This window comes from Stomoxys calcitrans, chromosome 4, assembly GCF_963082655.1.
Source record: "Stomoxys calcitrans chromosome 4, idStoCalc2.1, whole genome shotgun sequence".
NCBI lineage: Eukaryota > Metazoa > Arthropoda > Insecta > Diptera > Muscidae > Stomoxys > Stomoxys calcitrans.
Window position 1 is genome coordinate 107,251,977 of NC_081555.1, and position 27,930 is coordinate 107,279,906.

Genomic DNA, 27,930 nt, shown 5'->3' on the forward strand with positions numbered 1-27,930 from the left:
AATATCATGATAAAAGTTCTTTCAATTAACTGCTATTTAAGGAATGTTATTAATTTTTCCTTGTCATAAAACTTTTGCGAAAAATCAAACTACCTTCAGGACTTCAATGTCAATGTTCAATGTCAGCAACCTTGAATTATACAGTTGCAGTAAACAACATCTAAAATTAGTCACAAGGAACAAATTTAATCGGCGGCAAAGTTAATAAAAGGACCTAAGAAGCAAGTGAGTGAATACAAATAGCTGTTAATATTTATAAATAAACTACTATATCAAAAACCACAAGTTGTCCAGAGTTTTTATTTCCCGGAAATTTCCATTCTAGCACGTGGCTACCTATGCCTGCCTTATGTAAATAACACAGCATAACTATTCTCATTTAGTTTTTATTAAGGAAATTCCAATAAATTAGATATCATTTCAAAGTGAAACTTTTCATAGTAATTTCCTCTTAGTTAAACAATTGACACTTTCACACCACCTTATCACCGTGATAGGATACTTAATAAAGTTATTATATTCAGAGGAGGCACTTTTACTTTTAATCGAGAACATAATTTTCACACTCATAAAAAAGGGGAAACGATTAGTAACACATGTGAACGAACTATTGACATGGGACAATGACCTTCACATAGCTGGAGTATAAAATAGACTAAAACTTTGCAAGGAAACATCAGTAGCGGAGCGAACATAATGGCTAACGGTTATAATTGGGAAAATATGCAAAGTGTAAGCTTGGCTCCGAAAATCGAGAAAAGAAGTTGTTTAACTACCTTAAAAACCGGCATAGTACAGAATGTCCATGAGTTTTGTAAAAATTCAACCTTACATGGTTTAAACTATTTGACGAATAAGGATTTGTATCCTATGGAAAGGTAATGACAAATCCGAAAGTGAAAAATATTGAATTTTACAACAACAACAAGTAAAAAGGTGTTCGGTACGGCGGGGCCGAGTTTTGCAACAAACAAATCGGGAATAGGTTGTGACTTCTATGGTCGCAAGAGGTTATATCGAGGAGTCGGTATTTAAGGGGGCCTATGTCAGCAAATTAAAGGGACCTATATCCCATTAGGGTCAATCTTGTCACGGATGTTGAAAGTCTTAGCCGAAGTATCTGTTCCAAATTTAAGTCAAATCAGATAAAATTGGGGCTTTAAAAAGCTCAAGAAGTCAAAACTGGGGATCGGTTATATGGCGGCAATATCGAAATCTGAACTGATAAGATGTGTCGGTGCAAAATTTTAAGTAAATATCTTTTTTGATTCGAAAGCTATCGAGATTTTGATAAACGGGCGAATGAACGGAGGGGCATGGCATGATCGAGCCAGAATGTCAAGACTATCAAGACTATAAAAGTTTTTATATTTAAGCTAAAACAAATCTTTTGATATTTTAACAAAGGGTGATTTTTAGCTATTATCTTTTTGCCAACACTGGTTTAAACAGCTAACGCATGTTTCGTGTTTTGTTTCATGGTCAAACATCAGCAGTTTGGTCTATAATTTAACCATGAATCGTCTTACAAACGAACAACACTTGCAAATTATTGAATTTTATTATTAAAATGCGTGCTCTGTTAAGAAAGTTCATCGCGTTCAAATTGTGTTCAACGTAAATAAGCAGAATTGTCGATTTTGGAGTGAAGATCAGCCAGAAGCATTGCAAGAGCTGCGGTTTATGGACTGGTGGCATCATTGGATCGTACTTCTTTGAAGATGATGCGAATCGTAACGTAACTGTGAATAGTACCATGAGATGATATCAAACTTTATTTTGACCAAAATGCAAGGGGTTGACTTGCATGACATGTAGTTTCAACAAGACGGTGCCACATGCCACACAGCACGCGTAACAATGAACTTATATAGAGGCGAGTTCGGTGAACTTTTTAACATGGACTGAGCAGATGGACCATTTGAGGCGTAGTCACGTTCAACAATTGCATAAAATTATCTTCAAACAATAAATTATATAGACCGTACTATCGAGTCATATAAAGATAATCCTTAATATGAAAGTATTGATAAAACCAACTAAAAGTGAATAAATTGATGGAAAAAAAATTAAATTAATTCAAGCTAAGAGTGCAAAAATTCAGTAAAATATAACATGAAAAACAAAAATAAAAAATCATTGACAAATTAAAAATATTATTAAAAGAAAAAATAATTAAATTAAAAGCTTAACAAAAAACATAAAAGCGTTTATGTTAAAAGTGTTATAGAATCTAGTTTACCACCTAATATTATTTTCGGAATTCAAAATAACATGAATATGAAATCCATCCAAGTATTTTTTTTTTTTTGAAAAATCTACTCCAGAAAAATACAAACTTTTGTGTCAACTTTGGCAATACTTGCTTCAATAAAGTGTAATTGATACAAAAATTCAAAATATGTAAAACAAGAAATAAACAAGTAAAAAGGCGTTAAGTTTGGCCGAGCCGAACTTTAGATGCCCACCTCGGGTATTTATGTAAACCACCTTTCGTCAAAATCCGGTGAAAAATGCATACCCTATGCCCCATAGCAGCTATATCGAAATATGTTCCGATTTGGACCAATTATCAATCAGTAGAAATCATTGTTAAATTGTGAATAACTAAATATTGATCTTTTTAGTAACTATATCTAAAAATAAACCGATCTGAAACATATACGACACGGATACCGAAAAGCCTAACATAAGTCAGTCTGTCAAATTTTAGTGAAATCGGATTATAAATGCGCCGTTTATGGGGCCAAGACTTTACTTACTAACTTTATTTGGCTATGACAGAATATTCCTTCCACTAGCCGAACGTAGAATAGCGTTCCAAGCGCCTCGATCTTCTGCGCTCATTCTAAAATCTCTGACACCAAGTTTCGAGGTGTCTCCCACAACTTGATCTTTCCATCGGGCTTTTGGCCTTCCCGGGTTGCGTGTACCACCGTGTTTGCCTTCAAAAGACTTCTTTGCTGTAGCTTCCTCATCCATTCTAACAACATGACCTAGCCAACGCAGCCGTTGTATTTTGATGCGTGTAACTATGCTATCGTCGTCATACAGCTCATACAGCTCGTGGTTCATACGTCGCCTATATTCTCCGTTAACGCAAACTGGTCCATATATTTTACGAAGAATACTCCAAGCATTGCCTTATCTGCTTTCACAAGTACCCATGTTTCAGAACCATATAACAGCACGGGTAGTATCAGTGTCTTGTAAAGTGTAGTCTTCGTCTATCGAGTGGTGGCCTTGTTTCTAAACTGCTTACTTAGTCCAAAGTAGCATCTGTTTGCCAGTATTATTCTTCGCTTTATCTCAAAACTGGTGTCATTCGTTTCGGTTACGGCGGTGCCGAGGTAGATAAAGTTACTGACTATCTCAAAGTTGTGATTCCCAACTTTCTCCATGTTCTTTATCTGCTCAGTTGTACAAGGCTTTTTGGGAGTGGAAACCATCCATTTCGTCTTATCTCCATTTACTGCCAGACCCATTTTCACTGACTCTATTTCGATTCTTTCAAAGGCTGCAGTTACTACTTCCGGTGACCGACCTATGATATCGATATCGTCGGCATAGGCGAGTAGCTCTCTTGTGATTAGTGTGCCATATCTATTCACTTCTTCATCTCGTATAATCTTCTCCAGCAGGATATTAAAGAGATCACACGAGAGGCTGTCTCCTTGTCTGAAACCTCGTTTGGTATTAAATGGTTCGGAGAGATTCTTTCCTATTCTTACTGACGAACGCGTATCAGCAAGTGTCATGCTGCAGAGACTTTTTAATTTTGCAGGGATACCAAACTCAGACATGACTTGAAATACCTTTGAACGTAAAGGAGTATCGAAGGCGGCTTTGTAGTCAACAAAGAAATGGTAGGTGTTGATATTACCTTATCGGGTCTTTTCCAGGATTTGGCGCAGTGTAAATATCTGGTTCATGCTAGATTTACCAGGTCTAAAGCGGCATTGATAGGGCCCAATTATCTCATTGACTTTAGGTTTTAATCTTTCACACAGTACGCTCGAGAGTATCTTGTATGCGATGGGGATGAGACTTATTCCTCTGTAGTTGGCACATTCCGTCTTGTCTCCTTTCTTGTGTACGGGACATAGTATGCTGAGTTTCCAATTATCGGGTATGCGTTCTTCTAGCCAGATTGCGCAGATAAGCTGATGTATATGCCTTATCAGCATGTCGCCTCCGGTCTTAAATAGTTCAGCGGGTAACCCGTTGGCTCCTGCTGCTTGTTGTTCTTTAGTCGGGTTACTGCTACTTGGACCTCATTCTGACTAGGAGGTAAACATTCTATACCATCATCAGGGATTGGTTCTGCGGTATCCTCTTCGCCGCCAACGTAGGACACTAGCAGTTGGGTAAAATGTTCTTTCCATATCCTCAGCATGTTGTCCTTCCTTCCAGATTTCCTTCTTTGTCTCTGCAGGAGGATGTGCCTGCGCCAAAGCCATCAATTTGGTGTTTAATTCTTTGGTAGAATTTCCGGACTTCATTCTGACTCCTGTATATCGCAATTCGCTCGCACTCACGTCTTTCTATTTCCTTTTTCTTTCTGCGGAATAGACGTTTCTCCTCTCTCCTCTCCCCATATCTCTCCTTCATCTGGCGCGTTGCTACTGATTGCAGGGTTGCTCTATATGCCGCATTCTTGGCTTCAGTAGCATCTCGACACTCTTGGTCGTACCATGGTTTTTTTGGAGGAGGCTTTCGGTACCCAAGTACGGATTTCGCGGCATTTTCCATGGAGTGGGCAATAGTTTGCAACTGCGCCATTATATCATCGGAACAAGGAGTGCTTTCATCAAGCAGTTGGGTCAGTCGAGTGGAGTATGCCGCTGCCATTTGTTGTGTCTGCAGCTTTTCAATGTCCAGCTTCCGTGCAGTGTCAGATCGTACTTTCCTCGCCATGTTCAAACGGGTGCGAACCTTTGCTGCAACAAGGAAATGATCCGAATCTATATTCGCTCCACGGATCGATCGTACATCTAACACGCTGGATGAATGCCTTCCAACTATTACAACGTGATCAATTTGGTTTCTCGTGTTTTGATCGGGTGACAGCCATGTGGTTTTGTGGATATTTTTATGTTGAAATCTGGTGCTACTAACTACCATGTTTTTTGCCGCGGCGAAATCTATGAGCCTCAGCCCATTACTGGACGTTATCTCGTGGAGGCTAAACTTTCCGACTGTTGGACCAAAAATGTCTTCCTTCCCTATTTTCGCATTACAATCTCCCAGAACGATTTTAATATCATGGGCGGGGCAGCGGTCATATTCTCTCTCTAGGCGCTCGTAGAAAATATCCTTGGTCTGCTCGTCTTTGTCTTCCGTCGGGGCATGGGCACAAATAAGACTGATGTTGAAGAATTTGGCTTTTATGCGGATTGTGGCAATTTCGGATTTCGGCAAAATCCGACAATAAATGCCTCTTTTATGGCCCCAAAACCTTAAATCGAGAGATCGGTTTATATGGCAGCTATATCCAAATCTGGACCGATCTGAGCCAAATTGAAGAAGAATGTCGACTGACCTAATACAAGCTAATGTCCCCAATTTCGGCGCCATCGGACAAAAAATTCACTTTTTATGAGCACAAAACCTTAAATCGAGAGATCGGTCTATATGGCAGCTATATCCTAATCTGGACCGATCTGGGCCAAATTAAAGAGGGATGTCCTAACACAACTCACTGTCCCAAATTTCGGCGACATCGGACAATAAATGCCCATTTTATGGGCTCAAAACCTTAAATCGAGAGATCGGTCTATAATGCCGCTCTATCCAAATCTGGACCGATCTATGCCATATTGAAGAAGGAAGGCGAGGGGCTTAACTTAACTCACTGTCCCAAATTTCGGCGAAATCGGACAATAACTGTGCATTTTATGGGCCCAAAGCCTTAAATCGAGAGATCGGTCTATATGGCAGCTATATCCAAATCTGAACCGATCTCAGCCAAATTGAAGAAGAATGTCGAGTGGCCTAACTAAACTCGCTGTCCCAAATTTCGGCGACAACGGGCAATAAGTGTACCTTTTATGTGCCCAAAGCCTTAAATCGAGAGATCGGTCTATATGACAGCTATATCCAAATCTAGACCGATCTAGGCCAAATTGAAGAAGGATGTCGAAGGGGCTAACTCAACTCACTGTCTTAAATTTTGGCAAAATCGGACATTAAATGCTTTTATAGCCCCATAACCTTAAATCGATAGCGGTCTAATGGCAACTATATCCAAATCTGGACCGATCGGAGGAAAATTGAGGAAATATATCTGGTGGCCTAATACAACTCTCTGTCCCGAATTTCAGCAAAATCGGAAAATAAATGTGGATTTTATGGGCCTAAGACTCCAAATCGGTTGATCGGCCTAAATGACAGCTATATCTAAATCTGGACCACATTGGAAAAGGATGTTAAGGGCCTAACACAACTCACTGTCCCAAATTTCAGCAAAATCGGATAATAAATGTGGCTTCTATGGGCCTAAGACCCTAAATCGGCGGATCGGTCTATATGGGGGCTATATCAAGATAAAGTCCGATATAGCCCATACTCAAACTTAACCTGCTTATAGACAATTGTTTGTTTGGCGTCAATTTTAATATGGGTACCACATGTATTGAAAGAAATTCATTTAACAAACCGAATCAACGCTTGTGATATGCACCTTAAACGCAATGAATTCGATCCGTTTTTAAAACGAATCATAACTGGAGATGAAAAATGGATTGTTTACAACAACGTTAGTCGAAAACGATCATGGTCCAAGCATGGTGAACCAGCTCAAACCACTTCAAAGGCTGATATCCACCAAAAGAAGGTTATGCCGTCGGTTTACTGGGATTGAAAGTGTGTGGTATATTTTGAGCTGCTTCCAAGGAACCAAACGATTAATTCGGATGTTTACTGTCAACAATTGGACAAATTGAATACAGCCATCAAGGAGAAGCGACCAGAATTGGTCAATCGTAAAGGTGTCATATTCCACCAGGACAACGCTAGACCGCACACATCTTTGGTCACTCGCCAAAAACTGAGTGAGCTTGGCTTTGCTTGGCTTTTGATGCATCCACCATATAGCCCTGACCTTGCACCATCAGACTACCATTTATTTCGATCTTTGCAGAAATCCTTAAATGATAAAACTTTCGGCAATGATGAGGCTATAAAATCGCACTTGGTTCAGTTTTTTGCAGATAAAGGTCAGAAGTTCTATGAGCGTGGAATACTAAAATTGCCAGGAAGATGGCAAAAGGTTATCGAACAAAATGGCAATTATATATTTGATTAAAGTTCATTCTAAGTTTTATTAAAAATGCATTTATTTTTTTTTTAAATTTGCATTACTTTTTGGGCAACCCAATACTTTATTGGATCGGAAGTGGATATTTCGATGTGTTGCAAATGGAATGACAAAATGAATGTACCCCCATCCTTCGGTGGTGGGTATAAAAACTGGTATAAGCGTGCTAAGTTCGGCCCAGCGAAATCTTGGGAACCCACCTCCATCGATATATTTATTATCCTACTAGCTGAACCGGGCCCGCTCCGCCGCGCCTTCTTTTACTTTATATGGAACAAAAGTATCCTTTGAATATTTATTTTCGACAATTAAAGAGCTTTTAGTGAAATACCATGATAAGAAAGTAGTATATGTATACCGCTTGACTAACAGTATAAGAATATAAATGACTTTATGTGAATCTCATATGACCTTTATTGGTCTATGAATTCGCTCGACGGGTTTAGGGTGATCTAAGTTTGGATGTTAGATGTATTCCACTCTTAAAAGACTTTATTTGAGCCCGATATTCACAAATGTTCTATCGTAGCCAATTAAAGCAAAGTGACTGCACAGCCTGATGTTCCAATATAAGGATCTTTGTCTTACTAGTCTTACAAATCTTGAGTAAATGGGCTTCTTGGGAGTAGATTATGGGTTCATTGTCTGTTCCCTATGCGTTAGGCGACATAGAGTTCTATGTCACTGCACTGCCTGATGTTTCAGAATTTGGATATTTTTCCTTCCTAGTCTTCCTAAACACGAGAAAGTCGTTTATGGTTCCGTCGTCGGGTCCCTGTTCTTTAAGCTGCGTTGCGTCTCTCGCCCCTGCACTGCCTGATGTATTAGTATTAGGATCTTTGCTTATCCTAGGCTTCATAATATTGAGAGCGTCGGTGATTGTCTTGTCGTCGGCCCTCGATCCGTCAGGTGCTATCGAATATCCCGACACTGCACCACCTGATGGCTCAATATGAGGATATTTGCCAATCCTATTCTTGCCATTTTTGAAAAAGACGGTCATGGCCCTGCCACAGAGACTTGATCAATGCCCACTACAAGGAGAGTTCCTTTTTCCTTCTCCTTCATGTTGAAAACCTCCCATTTCTCCGTGACCAAATCTTGGTTTTGCTTGTTTAAAACTTCCATCATGCGTTCCGTCGCGATTTCGCCACCCACATCCTTGATGAAGACCGTAAGTTTTGTGAGCTGTGGGATGTCCATCTTTCTCACAAGGTCGAGCATTGCGCCCCAGGGAGTGTGGATACTTCCAACGAGCTTTTTGACGGTATCAATACAGTCCACTGACGCAAAACGCAGCTTTGCGCAGATGTCCCCTCTATACTCGCAGCTCATAATTCGTATGGGTGGACCCCCTTCAGAGTTCAACACATGTTCCATAAACCGTTCTTTTAACAAATGCCTCATCTGGCACCGACGATCTGGTGGAATTCTACCGGATGCACAGCCGTTATCGATGACTACATAAGTCATCTCATCTCTATAGTGCTTTCTTGTCACTCCGTCGTAAGAGGGCGGCTCCTTACCTTTCTCTGCGACCAACTTCCGTTTCCGTGATGGCTGTGGCATCCTTTTGGAAGTCACAGTCCTCCATGAAGGAGCCGTCCTCGCATTTTTTGCCACTGTTCCGACTTTGTCTCCCGCCGCAGGACACTGTCTGGAGTCTCCTTTCCTAGGGGGCTGGCTTGGTCTTCCCAGAGTACTTGAAAGCAGGAGCTATTTTGTATTCTTCTTTTTTATGCTCCTCGAGAGATCTGATTCTCTTTTCAGCTTCCGTAGAAGTGCCTGGAATGTCAGTTCTATCCCTTCCAGCACCCTGCGCTTTCGCCCGATTGTGCTGCTCTTCTGTCTCCTTCGGCATGTACCGGACCACTTCATCGGTCTGCTTGTGAGCTTAGAAAAGCCATCGCTCACTTCTGCCGTCATCACGTTATCCTCATCTCTCGATTCGGCCGCGATGACTGCTTCGTTGACACTGTCGCTGTCTGAATCCGAGTCGGAAACACCACCTTTACTTAAAGGCTGGGGAAGAACTATGCATCCCTCTGGTTTATCCGTTTCTTCCTCATTTGTTAGTCCGACGACTGGTTGTGCGCTTTAAGCATTACTATCGACTGCAGATGCCGATTTGGCTGAAATTTAGCACTTAGTTTTCTGTTCTTACTATATCTGTAGTCCAGCAATTAATCTTCTACGATAATTAAAATCCATTGTGGTGGGTTTCGAAAATTTGCTCCGGCCGAACATGACACGCATTTATTTGTTTTTACATTAAGTGCTAGGAAATGCACTATTCTAAGTTTAACCATTGGTTGTTAAAATAAATGCTATTTATGTATTTTCAGGGCCTTTTTTGCTTTATCATTCATAACTGTTGTCGTTATGGCTGGTATATTCATTGGAAAGGTGTACATCAAATGGAATACCACACCGGTTATATTTAGCATTAGTCCAAAGCCGACCTATATAACCGATGAACCATTTCCGGCATTAACCATATGCAACATGAACCAGGTGTACAAAGAGAAGGCAGAGAAATATGATGAGTATGTGGAAATTAGAAACCAATTAATTCTTCTTTATAATATATATTTGAAATTGGTCTCGAATTTCGTTAAAGGAACTCTATGGAACATGCATTGATACAAATGCTATGTAAACGTGATATTAATCGTACTATGGTCGATACGGTCAACAATTGGTATACTTTAAATCAATTTATATCGGATGTAATGAGAATTATTGAAGTTGTTGCATTATTCAATAACCATTGAGAGTCATATTTTCTCTTGCAGGTTTCTCAACCTTGTGAAAATATGCTGATAGCTTGTCGTTTTGGAGGCACTGACTATGATTGCAGGCGTCTATTTCATGCCATTGTAACCGATGAGGGTCTATGCTGTGTCTTCAATATGTTGCATCCGAAATTTTTGTATACGGAGGGGTAGGTGTTGCATGACCTAGTTCATAACCCAAAGAATTACAAGGATTGTCATTGTTTTTTTATTTAGGACCAACTCCTTGATACTGGAAACCTATACCAATCATAGTGACATCGATGAGCCGGTGCCCTGGAATGCTGAAACAGGCTATCCTGCAAACCTACCCAAAAATTTTTACCCTCGCACCGCAGCAGGCACTGGTGAATCTCTGGGCCTAACAATTATACTCGATGTAGAGGGGGATGAGTACTATTGCTCCTCCACCAATAGTATGGGCTTCAAAATGGCCATGCATAGCCCCAACGAGAGACCCAATGTGCGCGAGGTTGGTCTCTTGGTAGCAGCCGGTTATGAAACCAAGGCCCGCGTGCGTTTTGACAAATTGGAAGCAGATCAAGATCTACATGATGTCCATCTCAAGTATCGTCAATGTGAGTTTCAGGATGAACATGAGCTCATCTATTTCGCCTCATATACCCAATCGAACTGTGAGGCTGAATGTGTGGCTGAGTCTTTGATGCGTCATTGTGATTGTATTTCCAATTATATGCCAAAAAGATCGGAGAATGAAACGGTTTGCAGTTTCGATGACAGTGATTGTGTGGAACATATTCGTCTACATTCCATGCTAAATGATGACGATGATGATGAAACGGAGTGTGATGAGGTCTGCCTTCCTAGTTGCTACGAGTTAAGATATTATGCTGAATTCTTCTCCACTCCTCTGGAGCATGGGGCATTTGTAAGTGCAAATCCCAAAATTGGAGATTATAGTGAGGAATATGTGAAGAATAATATTGCCATACTGACCATGTACTACAAGTACAACTCTTTTCATAGCAACAAGCAAACGGAATTCATTGGAATGACTGATGTTTTGTGTAAGGACGCTTAAAATCTTTAAAGAAAAAAACCACTATTTTATACCCTCCACTATTGGATGGTCAATCCGTTTGTAACACATCGAAATATTGATCTGAGTATATATATATTCGTGATCGTCTTGACATTATAAGACTATTTAGCCATGTACGGCCGTCTGTCTGTCTGTCGAAAACACGTCAATATTAGTAGGAATAAAGCTAGCTACTTGCTCAAATACTTCCTATTAGTGTAAGTCGGTTTCAATGGCAGCTATATCACTTTATGAACAGATTTGGACCATACTTAGCCCAGTTGTTGGAAGTCAGGACCAAGAATTAAAGATCTGGGATGGGTTTATGTGGCCCTTTGCAATGGTCTGAATCGGTTTATAACCTGTTATAGCTCCTATTTTAGCCGATCTACCGATTATAATTCTTGAGCTTTTAGAGGGAGCAATTTTTATCCGATTTGGATGAAGTTTTGTAAAACAATTTCTACTATTACCTTCAGCATACGTGACAAATATGGTCTTAATAGCTTTAAACCTAATATAACTCCCATATAATCCGATCTCCCCATTTTACTTCTTAAGCCCCTATGGGCCGCAATTCTTATCCGATTTGTCTGAAATTTTGCGCAATGACATCTGCTATAGGTTCAAACATTAAAACCAAGTATGGTCCGAATCAATCAATAAAGGGATACCGGGCAAAGAACTTGACAAATGAGATCTATGGTGGAGGGTATATAAGATTCGTTTTTAATTGCTACAATTTTTTTTTTTATTTTTTTTTTTCTATTTCTAGCCAGTGTTGGTGGTTTAATTGGCCTCTTCTTTGGCTTTAGCTTCATTTCTGCTGCTGAGATTATCTTTTACGCTCTGATACGTCCTTGGCGTAAAGTTCGCAAACATTCGGAGAAGTCTAAATCGGCCAAAAGGTCTAAAGATCATTATCGTCCTGTAAAAATTGCTGCTTTGATTCATTCCTCACGTAGTTTGAAGTTTCGTAGGAAAGCTTCTTTACCATTTCGAGTTGTTCCAAAAATCGCAAATATATCGGAGAGTGTAGATATCGTTTTAAGGGGAAAATCTTTGGATGGCAAAGAACCACCAAAAAAGAATAAAAGTTATAGTTGGCCTCATGATTGGCGTAAGGATTATATGGCTTAAATAATTTTTTTTCATATTACAGCACATTGTAATTGGTGTCAGTATGCAATTTTTTTCATAAATTTTCCATAAATGTTTTTCAATAATTTTCTATAGTAATTTTTTTAAATAAAGTCTTCAAAATATTTAAGTAGTAATTTCAAATTGATGAAATTTGATTTAATGGTAGGTGGTACTCGATGCAAAATTCTTCTTCTATACACAGGATTGCTGACATGAAGTCAGATTCCAAGTTCACACAGGTATATGCGTTAAACTAGAAATGACAATTACATTATATTTGTTTTATTGAAGAAAGTTATTTGCGATGGAATTCAAGCGCAATAGTGTGATTCCATTATATTTGGCTAGAAAATCACAACCGGCTTTTGTTGGCCAACTCAAACACCTCAAAGTAAACAAAATGTTTGTGTACTGCACAATAAATCGTTATAATGATACTGAAAGCGTTGTCAATTGCCATGGTGGTGGTTCAAAAAAAAAAGCTAAAATATCATCTGAAATTGTTTGGCTAGTAGTTTAACGAAATTTATGGCTTAGCACTGTGGGTGAAATGACCAATCTAGCGCCAGATGGTGTAGTCCTCAGTGCGGCTATGATTCACAAACATGCCATGCTTTGGCTCCGGTTGAGTGTTTATCATGTGGACTTTTGAAGCGCCGTCCACCAGACCACAACACCATATAGCATTTTAAGTCTGACAACTGCAGTATATACCCAACGCATTAGGCGCGATCTACACCACCGACTTTTGCTAATGGGTCTCTTGCAGGTGTATAGGGCATGAGTGGCCTTTATTGCCCTTTCCAAAATGTTGGATTTAAATTTCAGTTTCCTGTCCAACAAAACACACAGGTGTTTTGCGTTTTCTGTAAATGGAACAATCTCTCCACCCAAGGAGACAGGTTCCACTGCAACTTGTATTTCCTGCTGAAAAGAACTACTTCTGTCTTGCACGGATTTATACCTAGACCACTTTTGGAAGCCCACTTAGCTGTTGCACGTAGAGTTTCCTGAAGTATATTTGCTAGATTGCTGGAAACTTTTCCCTAACTGTAATAGCCACGTCATCAGCATACGCGACCACTTTTACCCCTTTTTCTTCCAGAGACAATAATATATTCTTAATGGCTATATTCCTAAGTAGAGGAGACATTACACCTCCTTGAGGTGTTCCTTTGCTGAACCCTCTTTTTAGATCCACAGATCCCAAGCCTGCTGTAATGCATCTTTTAATAAGAATATTATTACCAAACCTTTTTGCGGTTGTGTTGATGCCTAGAAACATTAGCTCCTTCATGATTGACGTCGATTTCATATTATAGAAAGCACCTTTAATGTCAGGAAATGCAATCAATGTATAGAAAGAGAACCCTCTATATAGGCAACATGAAGGACTGGTTCAGTGGATTTGCCTTTTCTATATGCATGCTGTTGCCGCGATAAGCGATCTCCATGGATCTTTGCCTTGAGATATGCTTCTATCAACCTCTCAAAAGTCTTCAGCATAAAGGATGACAGACTAATAGGGCGATAATCTTTCGCTTTCGTATGATACGATTTTGCTGCCTTTGGAATGAAAGTAACCTTTGTGCCAGTCTGTCGGACACAGCTTGAAATTCAACCGGTGACACATCATCCGGACCTGGCGACTTAAAGGAGTCGAAACATTTTATCACCCAAAGGATTTTCTGCTCAGACACAATTTCTCCAATAATTTAGTGATACATCATCCGGACCTGGCGACTTAAAGGAGTCGAAACATTTTATCACCCAAAGGATTTTCTGCTTAGACACAATTTCTCCAATAACCTCCGATGAATGCATACCAGTAACAACATCTTTTAGAGCCACGGTTTTTCTTGGAGACTTCCCCGGGAAATGTGTGTCAACGATTAGTTCTAGTGTTTGCTCACTAGACATTGTCTATGCATTCTTTGACTTCTGAAAGTATCCCACCGTAATAGGTCTCGAGGATAGAATCTTCCTTAGCCTAGAGGCCTCAGACGTATCCTCCACGGAGCTGCAGAATTCCTAGGATTTGTTCTGAGCCTTTCTTAGCTCGCCCTTGTATTTTCTTAGCTCAGCCTTACAGATGGGCCAATCGTGTGGTGCTCTTGTGGATTTCGCTCTGTTGAAGAGTTTTTTGCAAACTTCCTAAGATCAATCAGTTCTGGGGTCCACCCTGGTGGTTGCTTTTTGCCCCTTGCTTGGCACTGGGACATTAGGACATGCTGACACAAGCGAGTCATTCAGGGCCATCGCGATCCGCTTGACTACTATGTCTATATGCTTCGTAATCTCCACTTCCTTTTCTGGTCTAGAAGGGATAGACGTTCTGAATTTGTGCTGAAATGTTTCCCTATCCGCCTTTCTTCTGTTTAGCAGAGGGACCACTTCTGCAGTATTTTCTCTAAAGCAGAAACTAATACAAAGATGATCAGAGAAGCTGCGGTCATCCAACACTTCCCAGTCGCATATTCTTGCGCTTGTATCTTCCGATACAAAGGTAATTTCTAGTACCTCCTGTCTGTTCCTGGTAATAAAGGTCGATTTATCCCTTTTATTACAAATCGCCAGATTGCAACCTATAATATATTCGATAAGCAGGTCATCCCTTTCGTTGACATCCGAACTTCCCCATATCTGGTTGTTGTAGCAGTGTGTTTTACATACTGGGTCGGCAGCTCTAGCCGATGAAGGATTTCATCGGGTTAATCCGGTATGAACAACCGGCTGCCATGGAATTATCCCCATATCTGGTGAAGTGCATTAGCATCACTTCCAACAATGAGGCTCTTTTTCCCTACAGAAGCCGCTTCATCTATCAACTTAAGGTTTGAAGGCGTCATCTCTGAATCATGTGCCATATATAGAGAAGCCAGCCAGTAATGAGAATAATCTATTTTATGGGTGGCTGCCACTGAATCTTCAGTGCTTAGCGACGGAAGAAAAAAACATTTAGATTACTCTTAGCAAGAATACAGGTTCAGTGCCTCCCATTCCCGTACCCTTGAGTAGTTTAAATGACAGAATTCTTAGTCCACGAACCATTCCTCCACACACCCATGGTTCCTGGATAAGAACCACGTCAAATCTCTCTACCATCAGGAGGACCTTTAGTGCCGCCGAAGCAGCCTTATAGTGGTGGAGATTTATCTGTAGAAATCGGACCATAGTCAGGATTCAGAACTTCCACCACTGTTGCGTAAGCCTCATCTTCTGATTCAGCCAGGAGTTCATCCTCACAAAATACGTTAGATCTTGTCGTGATGAGCTACCATATATATACAGGGGCAGGTGAGAAAACAGTGGAACCACCACTTTTCCTTAGAACACTGAATACTTTCGGTGAGGACGATTCCTCCTTAGATGCTTAACTAGTTGCTGCTGTCGAAGTAGTTTTCGAGATCCATCCTTCCCAGCTGACGCCCAGTACAACCGGATGACCCAACCACACAGGGCTTGTCGGGTCCCGTTTCGATGTCATCCGCTCCTGAATTGATTGTAACAGGAAGATTTTCAGTCTCCTGCAATCCGCCAGACTTTAGGGATGTGGTCGGTAGTTCCTCAGGCAAGTGTTCAGCAACAACTGCTAAGTCGTCTCCTGATTCCCCAACCCCACCGCTTCTATTGACCTTCAGTTTCAACTAATTTCAGTTGAAATACAACCCCTTCAGACTTGTTGAGGTCTGCGAGACAGCCGGAGTTTAGTACGAATACTTTAGGTCTCCGGTCAATCCAATCTAGCAATCTTCCAGTCGGTGATTGAAAGATTGGGACTACATTTCGTTAGTTTTCTAAATATCGATTCACGATCTGTGGGAATACTTGGAGCATGCGCTATTGGTCCAGATGGAATATCTTCCTTCTTGGCTAAATTTAGTGCTGCACCTGGCCAGATCTTACCAATCTATTTTATCGCACAACAATACATTTCAATTTAGCGTTGATCCCCGAAGGCAATTAGTCCGTATCGGCCTCGATACCAGCCTGCATCAACACAAACTGGAGGATACCCCGGAAATTCCGCAAGAACATCGGAGTATACTGATGACAGTCCATTGACTATCCCACTCCAATTATTCCTAGGTATGCAGCAATGTTCTTCTCCCTTGTCGACAATTGCCATCATCAAACTGTCCCTAGCGGCAATAGCAAAGGTTCTTGGACCCATCTTACTATTGTTCGCCCCAGTTCTTTCTGGCATGGGATGTCCTCCAGGTGACCTCAGCCTTTTGGGTGACTGCGGTGCAGTTTCCGAATCGATACGTGTAGTCTCCGAATCTAGACGTGTAGTCTTTGGGGTAGCCTGTGCAGCGAATACCCAAGCCCAAATGTGGGAGTCTCTCTCCCTATTAGTGAGAGTCTTAGGATCATTCGCACCTAGCCTCTCAATAAACCTGAGAGCGATGCCTCTACTATTATTCTAACCTCTTAAAAAGCGTGTTAGTTTGCCGTGGAAGGCCGATGGCCAAGGCAAATTATAGACATGGGAAGATATAATTGGTTCAGCCTGGTCCTTAAGACTCCAACCAGGTGTCTTGTCAAAAGCCCCTGCTGACCAGTCTTCTGTCGACTAGTGGAGCCTGGAGCATACGCTCCACCAGTCGAGGTTTCTGTAGCAGATAACATGCTAGGGCCTGATACCACCACCGCAGCTGCTGGGTCCTTGACAAGACACTGATACTACCCGTGATGTTATATGGTTCTGAGACATGGGTACTTGTGAAAGCAGACGGGGCAGTGCTTGGAGTGTTTGATATCCGCGAAGGTCCGAGAGACTGCTGTATCGGCCCCGATACCAGCTTGCATCGTCACAAACCGGAGGAGACCCAGGATATACCGCAAGGACATCGGAGTATACCGATGACGATCCATTCACTATCCCACACCAATTATTCCTAGGTATGCAGCCCTGTTCTTCTCCCTTGTCGAAAACTGCCATCACCAAACTGTCGCTAGCGACATAAGCAAAGGTTCTGGTTCGCCCTAGTTCTTTTAGGCATGAAATGCCCTCCAGGTGACCGCAGCCGTTGGCTGACTGCGATGCAGTTTCTGAATCTGTAGTATTTGGGGTAGCCTGTGCATCGAATCCCCGAGCTCAAATTAGAGAGTCTCTCTCCCTATTAGTGAGAGTCTTAGGATCATTCGCACCAAACCTCCTTAAAAACCTTCTATTATGTTTGTTTGCTGGGGAAGCCCGATGGCCTAGGCAAATTATAGGCCTGCGAAGATAGAATAGGTTTGGCCTTGCCATTAAGACTCGAACCAGGTGTCTTCGTCAAAAGGCCCACAATTTCCAAAAATGTCAGATCTAGGAGATGTGTGTATGGGATCTATTCCCAGTCGGGTCGCCCCACCCTAAAATTGTGTAATTTTTTTTTAAAATTTTTTTGTCAAAAAAAGACCATGGTTAAAATATGAACTGTACACAACGTCCTAACATTGGCTTTGATACAGTTCAGGATTCGATTCAGAAATTCTTTTTGATTCGGTTTAGCCATGTCTGTCTGTTCGTCTTATAAGAAAGTAATTACAATACTATAGTTTGCAATCAATTTGCACGAATCTTGGTAGGGAATGTTTAATTGCCGATCTGAAAGTTTCTGGTAAATTTCGTAAAAATCAGCCCCATCGGATTTCAGTTGTATCATTGGCTTTAAGTTAGGGTGATTTAATTAAACTGGTTCACGTGTTTCACTTTTTGTTGCTTTTCCCTTGCAAGTTAATTTACAGGTTCGTTTCATATTTGTTCAATACAAATGAATTCCATTTTCGGCAATTGCAGCTAACTTGGTGCAAACTAATATCTACAAATGGTTGTTTGTCCACGAAATACCCAGAAATTGAGCATAATTGAGTCATATCCCATAGAGGAAAATATATTACTTTGAAATTATCAATACAAATTTATTGCTCGTGTATGGTAACTAATACACCTACTTTTGCTTCTCATTAAGGACATGAATTCGATACAAATAAAAGATATGGACAGCAAGACTTCAAAGTGCATATAAAAACCATATACATTCGAAGTCCTGCATTAGTCGCACATATAGCAATGGCAACTGATTGTAATTTGAGGAGTACTCAGTGTTTTGAGTCTACTCGAAATGTGGAAAAGATAAACTGTTTAGAGTCCGTAAAGAGTGGCGTCAAGCAACATGTGAAAGAATTTTGCAAAAACTCCACTTTACATGGCCTTAATTATTTAACCAAAAGGGATTTGTATCCTATGGAAAGGTAAATTAAAACGGAATAGTGTTTCAAAAAAGATGTAATTGACTGTTGATAAAATATGACACAATACTAATGTCGCTAATTGATTTATTCTCGATTCATTGTGTGTTGTGGTGATTTGTGAAAAAAATACAAATGTGTGAATTTGCCTACAAACTTATACTAATAACAGTGTTCAATTATGATTTTAAGACCATTAAATACGAGTATAAATGTAACTCCCGATTTGGATACACTATTAACGCATGGGAGTTACATTAAAATTTAAATCGATTATGCCGCTCTTTATCACAAACTATATGGGTGACATTATAAACAAAGAGTCCTGAAAAGCTTCGTGCATTTGTGGGCTCTGTGTCCATATACATGATAATAGGGCTATAGATGAGTATTGGAGCTTAATCTGTACGGATTCGAACCAATTTTGGCTCACTAATCGATTTTCTCCTACTGTATGACTCACAGTGGGAAAAACTAGAAAAAAAATTACAATAGTAAAAAATATGCCGTGTGAGAACGGGTAGAGATATTCTAAGAATAAAACAAGTAAAAGCGTGCTAAGTTCGGCCGGACCGAATCTTTTAAACCCTCCACCATGGATCCCATTTATTCTACATACCAAACTTCTATCAAACCAGCAAAAATTTAAGCTTCTAGGAACCGAAAAAGGGAGTTATATCAGGTTATAGACCGATTGTGACCGTACTTGGAACATTCGTTGGAAGTCGTAACAGAACACCGCATGTAAAATTTCAGCTAAATCCGACAAAAATTGCGGCTTGTAAGGGCTCATGAAGTCAGATCGGTTTATATGGGAACTATATCAAGTTCTACACCGATTTGAACCATACTTGGTACCGTTGTTGAAAATCATAACAGAACACTATGTGGAAAAATTGGATGGCAATTGAGGCTTTCAGGAGCTCATGAAGTCAAATCGGGAGATTGGTTTATAAGGGAGCTATGTCAGGTTATAGACCCATTTGAACCGTACTTGGCACACTTGTTGGAGGTAGTAACGGGACACCGCATGCAAAATTGTAGCAAAATTGGAGAAAAATTGCGGCTTCCAGGAAATAAATCGTGAGATCGGTTAATATGGGAGCCAGGGACGTAGCCAGGATTTTTTTTTGGAGGGGGGGGGGGCAAATTTTTTTTAAAATCGAAAATTGTCAAAATTTTTCTGTGCTGTGATTGGTAAAGATACCTCAATTTTTTTTTGAAAATTGTGGTTGTTTTTGTTTAAGCAGTGTATTGAAGCGGCAGCTCTTGCTGATGGAGAACTTCATCGGGTCAATTCGGTACGCACAACCGGCTGCCATGGGATTGTGGTCGCTAATACTTGCAGGAACTGACCCATCGGCGGTGACATTTGGTCATAAAGCTAGCTGAATTTTGCACTGATTGCCAACACGCTATTTATAAGCCGAATCTAATCTTTCAAAGCCTTAAAAGTGTAGTGGTCTTTGCGAATATCCTTTGGAAGTTGTATTAATGGCTTCGATCGCTAGAAAACGACGACGGCTCTTGCTGCTATTCCGTGTGCCCAGGTTCGAGTCCCAGTCATTCGAATTTCCGATCATTGAGCTCGTCTCGGAAGAGAAACAAAAGGAAAAATTGTGAAATAAAATGATTTTGCTCTAACATGCAAAAACAAAAACTTGAAAATAAAAATTCGGCAGAGCCTGGCCGAGATTCGAACCTGGCCACATGGAGCAGCAGCGAGAGCCGTTGCCGTTGTCTAGCATTAGAAGCCATTATTACAACTTCCAAAAAAACACACAAATGACATGTGTAAGCCATGGAAGCTAAGAAGTCGTAAAGAAAAAAAATCTATCACTACAAAAAAAAAACTTTGGCAAGAACATTCCTTGAAAATTTTCGCCTAAAGAAACATTTAGTAACTTTTCGTTTAAAACAATCACTAAAATGTTTGTTTCTCTTTCGAGACGAGCTCAATGATCGGAGATGCAAGTGGAAAAGGAAAGCCAAAGTTAGCAACACGAACCAACCACTTTGGGACGCGTTTCGTCTTTGGTTAGAAGACTTTTCAACCATATTAGGTGTGATGGCTTCAAGTGCCGTGCATTGGTATGTTGTATTTGAATCGAAAACGCATCTATGATACAATTACCGCATTAACCACGCTCGACCACCCTGTCTATTAGCTGTACTTTTCCTAATGCATGTATTTTTGTGTAATGACAAACATTCTATCAGTGACAAATTACACTTCTTCCGTACTACACATGATTTTGTGCATCTGTTGGAAGTTGTATTAATGGCTTCGAACGCTAAGACAACGGCAATGGCTCTCGCTGTCGCTCTGTGTGCCCAGGTTCGAATTTAGAATTTCATTACAATTTTGTCCTTAAAAAGTAATTTTAAGGCCCTGGATCAGCGTAATATTTCTTTGTAGAATATTAAAAGTATGAAATTTTGTCATTTTAAAAAAATGTAACTGAAATTTTTTGTTTAGAATAAATTTAATTTAAATATTTTCTTCAGACAAAATCATTTGGGGGGACCTCCCCCTGGCTATGTCCCTGATGGGAGCAATATCCGAATAACCTACATAAATAGTTAGAATCTGTGCAAAATTTCAAGCGGCTAGCTTTACGCGTTCGACCGCTATCTGGATTTCGACAGATGAACGGACGGACATGGCTAGATCGACTGAGAATGTCGAGACGATCCAAAAATGTTGTCTTAGGAAAAAAATGTTGTCTTAGTATATATACTTTACGGTGTCGCAGATCAATATTTTAAGGTGTTACAAACGGAATGACTAGATTAGTATACGCCCATCCTATGGAGGTGGGTAAAAAAATTAAGATATTTAAGCAAGATTTTTCAAAAAAGGGTAATCAATGATAATACTTTTTGATCAAAAAATGCAAGAAAGACAATTTAATCACATTTTTCGATTTCCTAACTGTATGACTCTTAACTGAATTTTGTCAACAATTGAAATCAAGCATCAAAATGAAAATCGATCTTCTGCGCTCATTCTAAAATCTCTGACACCAAGTTTCGAGGTGTCTACCACAACTTGATCTTTCCATCGGGCTTTTGGTCTTAACGTGTTTGCCTTCAAAAGACTTCTTTGCTGGAGCTTCTTCATCCATTCTGACAACATGGCCTAGCCAACGCAGCCGTTGTATTTTGATGCGTGTAACTATGCTATCGTTGTCATACAGCTCATACAGCTCGTGGTTCATACGTCGCCTATATTCTCCGTTAACGCAAACTGGTCCATATATTTTACGAAGAATCTTTCTCTCAAATACTTCAAACACTGCCTCATCTGCTTTCACAAGTACCCATGCTTCAGAACCATATAACAGCACGGGTAGTGTCAGTGTCTTGTATTGTGTAATCTTCGTCTGTCGAGAGGTGGCCTTGTTTCCAAAGTTGCATCTGTCTGCCAGTATTATTCTTCGCTTAATCTCAAAACTGATGTCATTCGTTTCGGTTACGGCGGTGCCGAGGTAGATAAAGTTACTGACTGTCACCAAGTTGTGGTTCCCAACTTTCTCCTTTTTCTTTATCTGCTCGGTTGTGCAAGGCTTTTTGGGAGTTGAAACTTGGCCAATTTCGGCCAAAATTTCAAAATATTAAATCAAACGTCGAATAATCCCAAAACCATTGGAGATATTGTATAACTCAAGCAAACAAATTGGAAATCGGACCACAAATGAAGATTTAGCAGCCCGAACTATTTTTGGAAATGCCAAGGGGGCCAACTTTAAGGCCCTGGCATATTTTTTACTAGCATATTTTTTTCGATTCTATTCCAGTAAGCAACTTGTTTTTTGAGCTTTTCAGAGCAATCGTTAAGGCAAAATGTAGTCATGACGAGCAAAAGAGAACGGATTGTGGTGTTTAGATAACCTGCATAAATTTTTTCATTTAAATCCACAAAAGATTTTCATTTTCAATTTTCATACAGCTACCCCTATCATATAATAATTTAGCAAAATCTATTGAAGAAGAGATTACAAATAAGCAAAGAAAATTGTACCGCATTCGAAAGTTTATAGATCTATTTTTAATACCTTTCCAGGGCATTTTTCGCTTTGTCCTTCATAACTGTTGTTATCTTGGCCGGAATTTTTATTGGGAATGTCTACATCAAATGGAACACCACACCGGTTATATTTAGCATTAATCCTAAGCCGACCTTCATAACTGAAGAACCATTTCCGGCATTGACCATATGCAACATGAATCGGGCCTATAAATCTAAGGCTGAGAAATATCAAAAGTGAGTTAATACGAATTTTGTTCACATTTAAAGTCTACAATAAATGATTCGCTGTTATTCTCAGGAACTCTGTGGAACATGCCATGATACAAATGTTATGCAAGCGGGATATAAATCTCTCAATGACCGCAGAAGATAGTGGTGCAAAAAACTGGACTTCTTTAAATCAATTCATATCGAATGTAGTGAAAATTATTTTAGTAGCTGAATTCATAGCAGATCCATTGATGATATTCCATTTTTTTTTGTAGATCGCTCAACCTTGTGAGAATATGTTGATTGCTTGTCGTTTTGGTGGCATCGATTACAACTGTAAGCGTATATTCCATGCCATAATTACCGATGAGGGTCTATGTTGTGCCTTCAATATGGTGCATCCGAAATTTCTATACACCAAAGGGTGAGTGTGGAATAGGCAGCGGAATTATGGGCAAAAATATAGCAAATTCTTCTGAATTCTAATTGCACGCGAATTACTCGAATGCAAACTTTTAACTTCAAATTCAAAATTGTATGTTGCTATTTTTGAAAGCACATAATTCCTTTGTCTATTATGGGGATCATTAATATGTTGACTAAACTTTAATCTATTGTTTTTTTTTCCTTTAAGTACTACCCCTTTGACTCCGGAAAAGTACACCAATCACAGTGATATGGACGAGGCAGTACCCTGGAATGCTGAAACTGGTTATCCCAAAAAGTTATCCAAGCATTTTTATCCACGCACTGCCCAGGGTACCGGAGAATCCCTTGGCTTGACAATTATACTCAATGTGGAGGCAGATCAATACTATTGTTCCTCTACCAATAGCATGGGCTTCAAAATGGCCATGCACATGCCCAATGAGAGACCCAATGTTCGTGAAGTTGGTCTTTTGGTCGCAGCAGGTTATGAGACAAAGGCAAGAGTGCGTTTTGAAAAATTGGAAGCAGATCCCGGCCTACAAGATGTAGATCTCAAGTATCGCCAATGTGAGTTTCAAGATGAACATGAGCTCATCTATTTCGCCTCCTACACTCAATTGAATTGTGAGGCTGAATGTCAGGCCGAGTCCATGATGCGTCATTGTGGTTGCTTTTTGAATTATATGCCCAAACGATTTGAAAATGCCACCGTCTGCAGTATTTATCACAGTCAATGTGTGGAACGTATACGGCTACATTCCATGCTCAACGATGACGATGATGATGAAAGGGAATGTGATGAGGTGTGTCTGCCCAGTTGCTATGCTTTGAGATTTTATGCGGAATTTTTCTCGACTCCTTTGGAACATGGTAACTTTGTGAATCCTAATCCCGGTATAAGAAATTTTAGTAAGGAGTATGTGGAAAAGAATATAGCCATATTGACCATGTTCTACAACGACAATTCATTTTTTAGCAACAAGCAGACAGAATTCATAGGCATGACAGATGTTTTGTGTAAGTAGATTTTTACATTTCATAAAATTAGAGATAATTATTTTTAATTTGTTCCATTTCTAGCCAGTGTTGGTGGCTTGATTGGACTCTTCTTTGGTTTCAGCTTTATTTCCTTGGCTGAAATTATTTTCTATGCCTTAATACGTCCTTGGCGCAAAGTTCGCATATATTCCCCTACTGCAAAGACAAACCGAAAACGCAAAACTCCACGCTATTTATCAATACCCAACTTAAGATATTCTTTTCATAAACTAAGATTACGTGGAAAATGTACACCGTCGTATTTTGTCTCATCGAAAACTTTAAATATGTTGGACAACACCAGTGCAGCTTCAACTTGTAATGTGGCACAAAAATCTTTAGAAGTTGAACAATTGGAAACTGATGAAAGTTTAAATTTGCCTCATGATTGGCGTAATAATAGTATGGCTTAATTATTTGGATCGATAGAAAATGGCAATGCAATAACCTCTTGTAACGATAAACTATTTAAAGGAAGATTTTTACTGTCTTATGTCTTATATAACGGCATTGTATAAAAAGAATGAAGGAATACCGAAAGAACAATTTATTTAAAAGAAAATACGAAAATTATTTTTTAAAGAAATAAGAATATCTCAAATATTATTTAGAAAATACCACACTACTTGGTTTAAAGTATTTGGCTTTAAGTAAGACTAGAACTACTGAAAAGTAAAATCAATATAAGAGGCTTTGCTTTAAATCTTCTATTATTTAACAAGTAAAAAGGCGTTAAATTCGGCCGGGCCGAACTTTGGATGGCCACCACCTTTCATCATAATCCGGTGAAAAATTCTTTATTTATGTCCCGATTGGTCCGATTTGGACCAAATTCGGCACGGACATTGAGTTGTCTAATAAGTACAAGGCATTGTTCAATTTTGTAAAACAAAATATTGGTCTTTTTGCTAGCTATATACAAATATAGACCGATCTGAATCATATACGACACGGATGTCGAAAAGCCTAACATAAGTCACTGTGTCAAATTTCACCGAAATCGGACAACAAATAAGCCTTTTATGGGCCAAAAACCTTAAATCGAGATATCGGTCTATATGCCAACTATTGAAGAGGGATGTTGAAGAGCCTAAGACAACTCAATGTCAGAAATTTCAGCGAAATCGTACAATAACAAATGCGGCCCAAAACCTTAAATCGAGAGATCGGTCTATGTGGCAGCTATATCCAAATCTGGATCGATCTGGGCCAAATTGCAGAAAGATGTCGAAGAGTCTAACACTACTCAATGTCAGAAATGTCAGCGAAATTGGACAATAATCGCGAGTTTTATGGGCGTGATTCGCGAAGAGCCTAATACAACTCAATGTCAGAAATTTCAGCGAAATCGGACAATAATCACGCGTTTTATGGGCCCGAGACCTTAAATCGAGAGATCGGTCTATATGACAGCTATATACAAATCACCCAAAGGATTTTCGGCTCAAACACAATTCCTCCAAAAACCTCCGATAAATGCATACCAGTGACAACCTCTTCTAGAGCCACGCTATTGGTTTGAGAGTTTCCCGCGGAATGCGTGTCAACGAGGCCCGAGACTATAAATCAAGAGATCTGTCTGTATGAAAGCTATATACAAATCGCTCAAAGCATTTTCGGTTCAGACACAATTTCTCCAATAACCTCCGATGAATGTATACCAGTAACAACCTCTTCTACAGCCACGTTTTTGGTTGTCAACGAGTAGTCCTAGTGTTTCCTCACTGGACATTGTCCATGCATTCTCTCACTTCTGAAAGTATCCCACCGTTATAGGTCTAGAGGATAGGATCTTTCTCAGCCTAGAGGCCTCAAATATATCCTCTACGGTGCTGCATAATTCCATCCAGGATTTGTTCTGAGCTTTTATCATCTCGCCTTTGTATTTTCTTAGTTCAGCCTTATAAATGTGCCAATCGTGTGGTGCCCTTGTGGATTTCGCTCCGCTGAAAAGTTTTCTGCAGTTTTTGGAAAGTGTTTTGGGGGATGTGGTGATCACTTATTGACTTGGCCCTGAAAATATATCTCCGATTTGTGTTATACTATAAAATACCTCTTATTTGAGCCCCATATTGCAATGGTCAGCAAATACGTAAAGATTTATATCAGATTCGTGCTTTACCTCCAAAGACCGTTTATTTGAGACCCATATTGTTATGGTCGTAAATTTGTCCTCTTGGGGGGTGTTTTTGAGGAGGGAGCGGCCCCACAAACACTTGGTCATACATTTGATATCAGATTCGTATTCCTCTCTCAAGTACCTTTTATTTGAGCCCCATCAGTAAATAAGCCCTATTTGGGGGTATTTTGGAGAAGGGATGGGCCCCCAGAAACTTGGTCCCACATTTGGATATCAGATTCGTATTTTACTAGCAAAAACCTTTCATTTGAGTCCCATATTGCCATGGTGGGTAAATATGTCCGATTAAGGGGTCTTTTTGGGGTTAAAGTGGTCGCCCAAACACTTGGTCCGACAATTGGATATCAGATACGTTTTATACTCTTAAATATCTTTCATTTGATTCCCATATTGAGGGTCCACTCCCCCCCTTCGGATATCAAAAAATTAAGTACCCTATTTTCACCACGGGTCCATAACGCGCCATTTGCGAAAATTTCAAGAAAATCGGTTCAGCCGTTTTTGAGTCTATACGGAACATACATACAAACAAACAAACAAACACAAATTAAATTTTATATATAAGATGAGTGCTCTGTTAAGAAAGTTCATCGCTCGCTTCTTCCATTGAGCGACGAAGTTCATTTTTGGCTCAATGGGTACGTAAATAAGCAAAATTGTCGGTTTTAGAGTCAAGATCAGCCAGAAGCATTCATTGCAAGAGCTACCAATGCATGCAGAAAAAGTCACAGTTTGGTGCGTTTTATGGGTTGGTGTCATCATTGGACCGTACTTCTTCAAAGATGATGCGAATCGTAACGTAAAAGTGAACGGTGACCGCAACCGTGAGATGATATACAACGTTTTTTATGCCAAAATGTAAGAGCTTGATGTGCAACAAGACGGTGTCACATTCCACACAGCGCTCATAACAATGGACTTATTAAGAGGCGAGTGCAGTGAACATTTTATTTTCTCGTCTGGGACCCGGCAATTGACCGCCTAGATCGTGCGATTTAACGCCATCATCCTTTTTTTGTGGGCCTATATTTAAGCTCATATCTAGTCCGCTTCAATTGACGCACTGGAAGACAACATAGAAGCATTTATTCGTGAGATACCGGCCGAAATGTTGAAAAGAGTATGCCAAAATTGGACGAAGCGGATGACCCATTCGGGGCACAGTCACGGTCAACATTTGCATAAAATAATCTTCAAACGGGATACGGGATGACTATGAGCACCACGCGGGCTGGAACTTTGAGCTCCGACTTGTGTGGTGCCCATCGTTATCACGAGAAGCTTAGCGTCCACAGGTTGCGGATGGTGGAAAGCTCCGTTTTTATGCGGAGTAGCTGCAAATGCGGCCGCGGGCAGTCAGCAAATTTCGAGAGGAGAGTTTCAGCGAGGAGTCAGGTGGCACTGGCTCTAAATTAAATACTGAGTGCTAATGATACTCGAGATGACAAGGCGAGCTATTGGCGCCTTCAAATAACCAAAGACCAACATCAGCGTCTGTTCCCAGGTTAGGGGCCAACGTCGGATCTTGGAGTAAGCGGCTCG

At 40.1% G+C, this 27,930-nt stretch overlaps 2 protein-coding genes across 2 annotated transcripts; both read left to right on the forward strand.

Annotated features, from left to right (window-relative positions):
* Positions 1–696: 696 nt before the first annotated feature.
* LOC131997000 (pickpocket protein 28-like) lies at positions 697–12,295 on the forward strand. Its single transcript, XM_059367232.1, has 6 exons — positions 697–878; positions 9,664–9,864; positions 9,939–10,047; positions 10,114–10,262; positions 10,330–11,141; positions 11,931–12,295. Exons 1-6 carry the CDS (start codon positions 697–699, stop codon positions 12,293–12,295), a joined length of 1,818 nt encoding a protein of 605 aa, XP_059223215.1.
* Positions 12,296–15,778: 3,483 nt separating this feature from the next.
* On the forward strand, positions 15,779–24,661 carry LOC131997001 (pickpocket protein 28-like). The gene is made up of 7 exons (XM_059367233.1): positions 15,779–15,869; positions 16,493–16,634; positions 22,605–22,805; positions 22,870–22,987; positions 23,057–23,205; positions 23,416–24,227; positions 24,291–24,661. The coding sequence occupies exons 1-7, from the start codon at positions 15,779–15,781 to the stop codon at positions 24,659–24,661; spliced, it is 1,884 nt and encodes a 627-aa protein (XP_059223216.1).
* Positions 24,662–27,930: the final 3,269 nt, after the last annotated feature.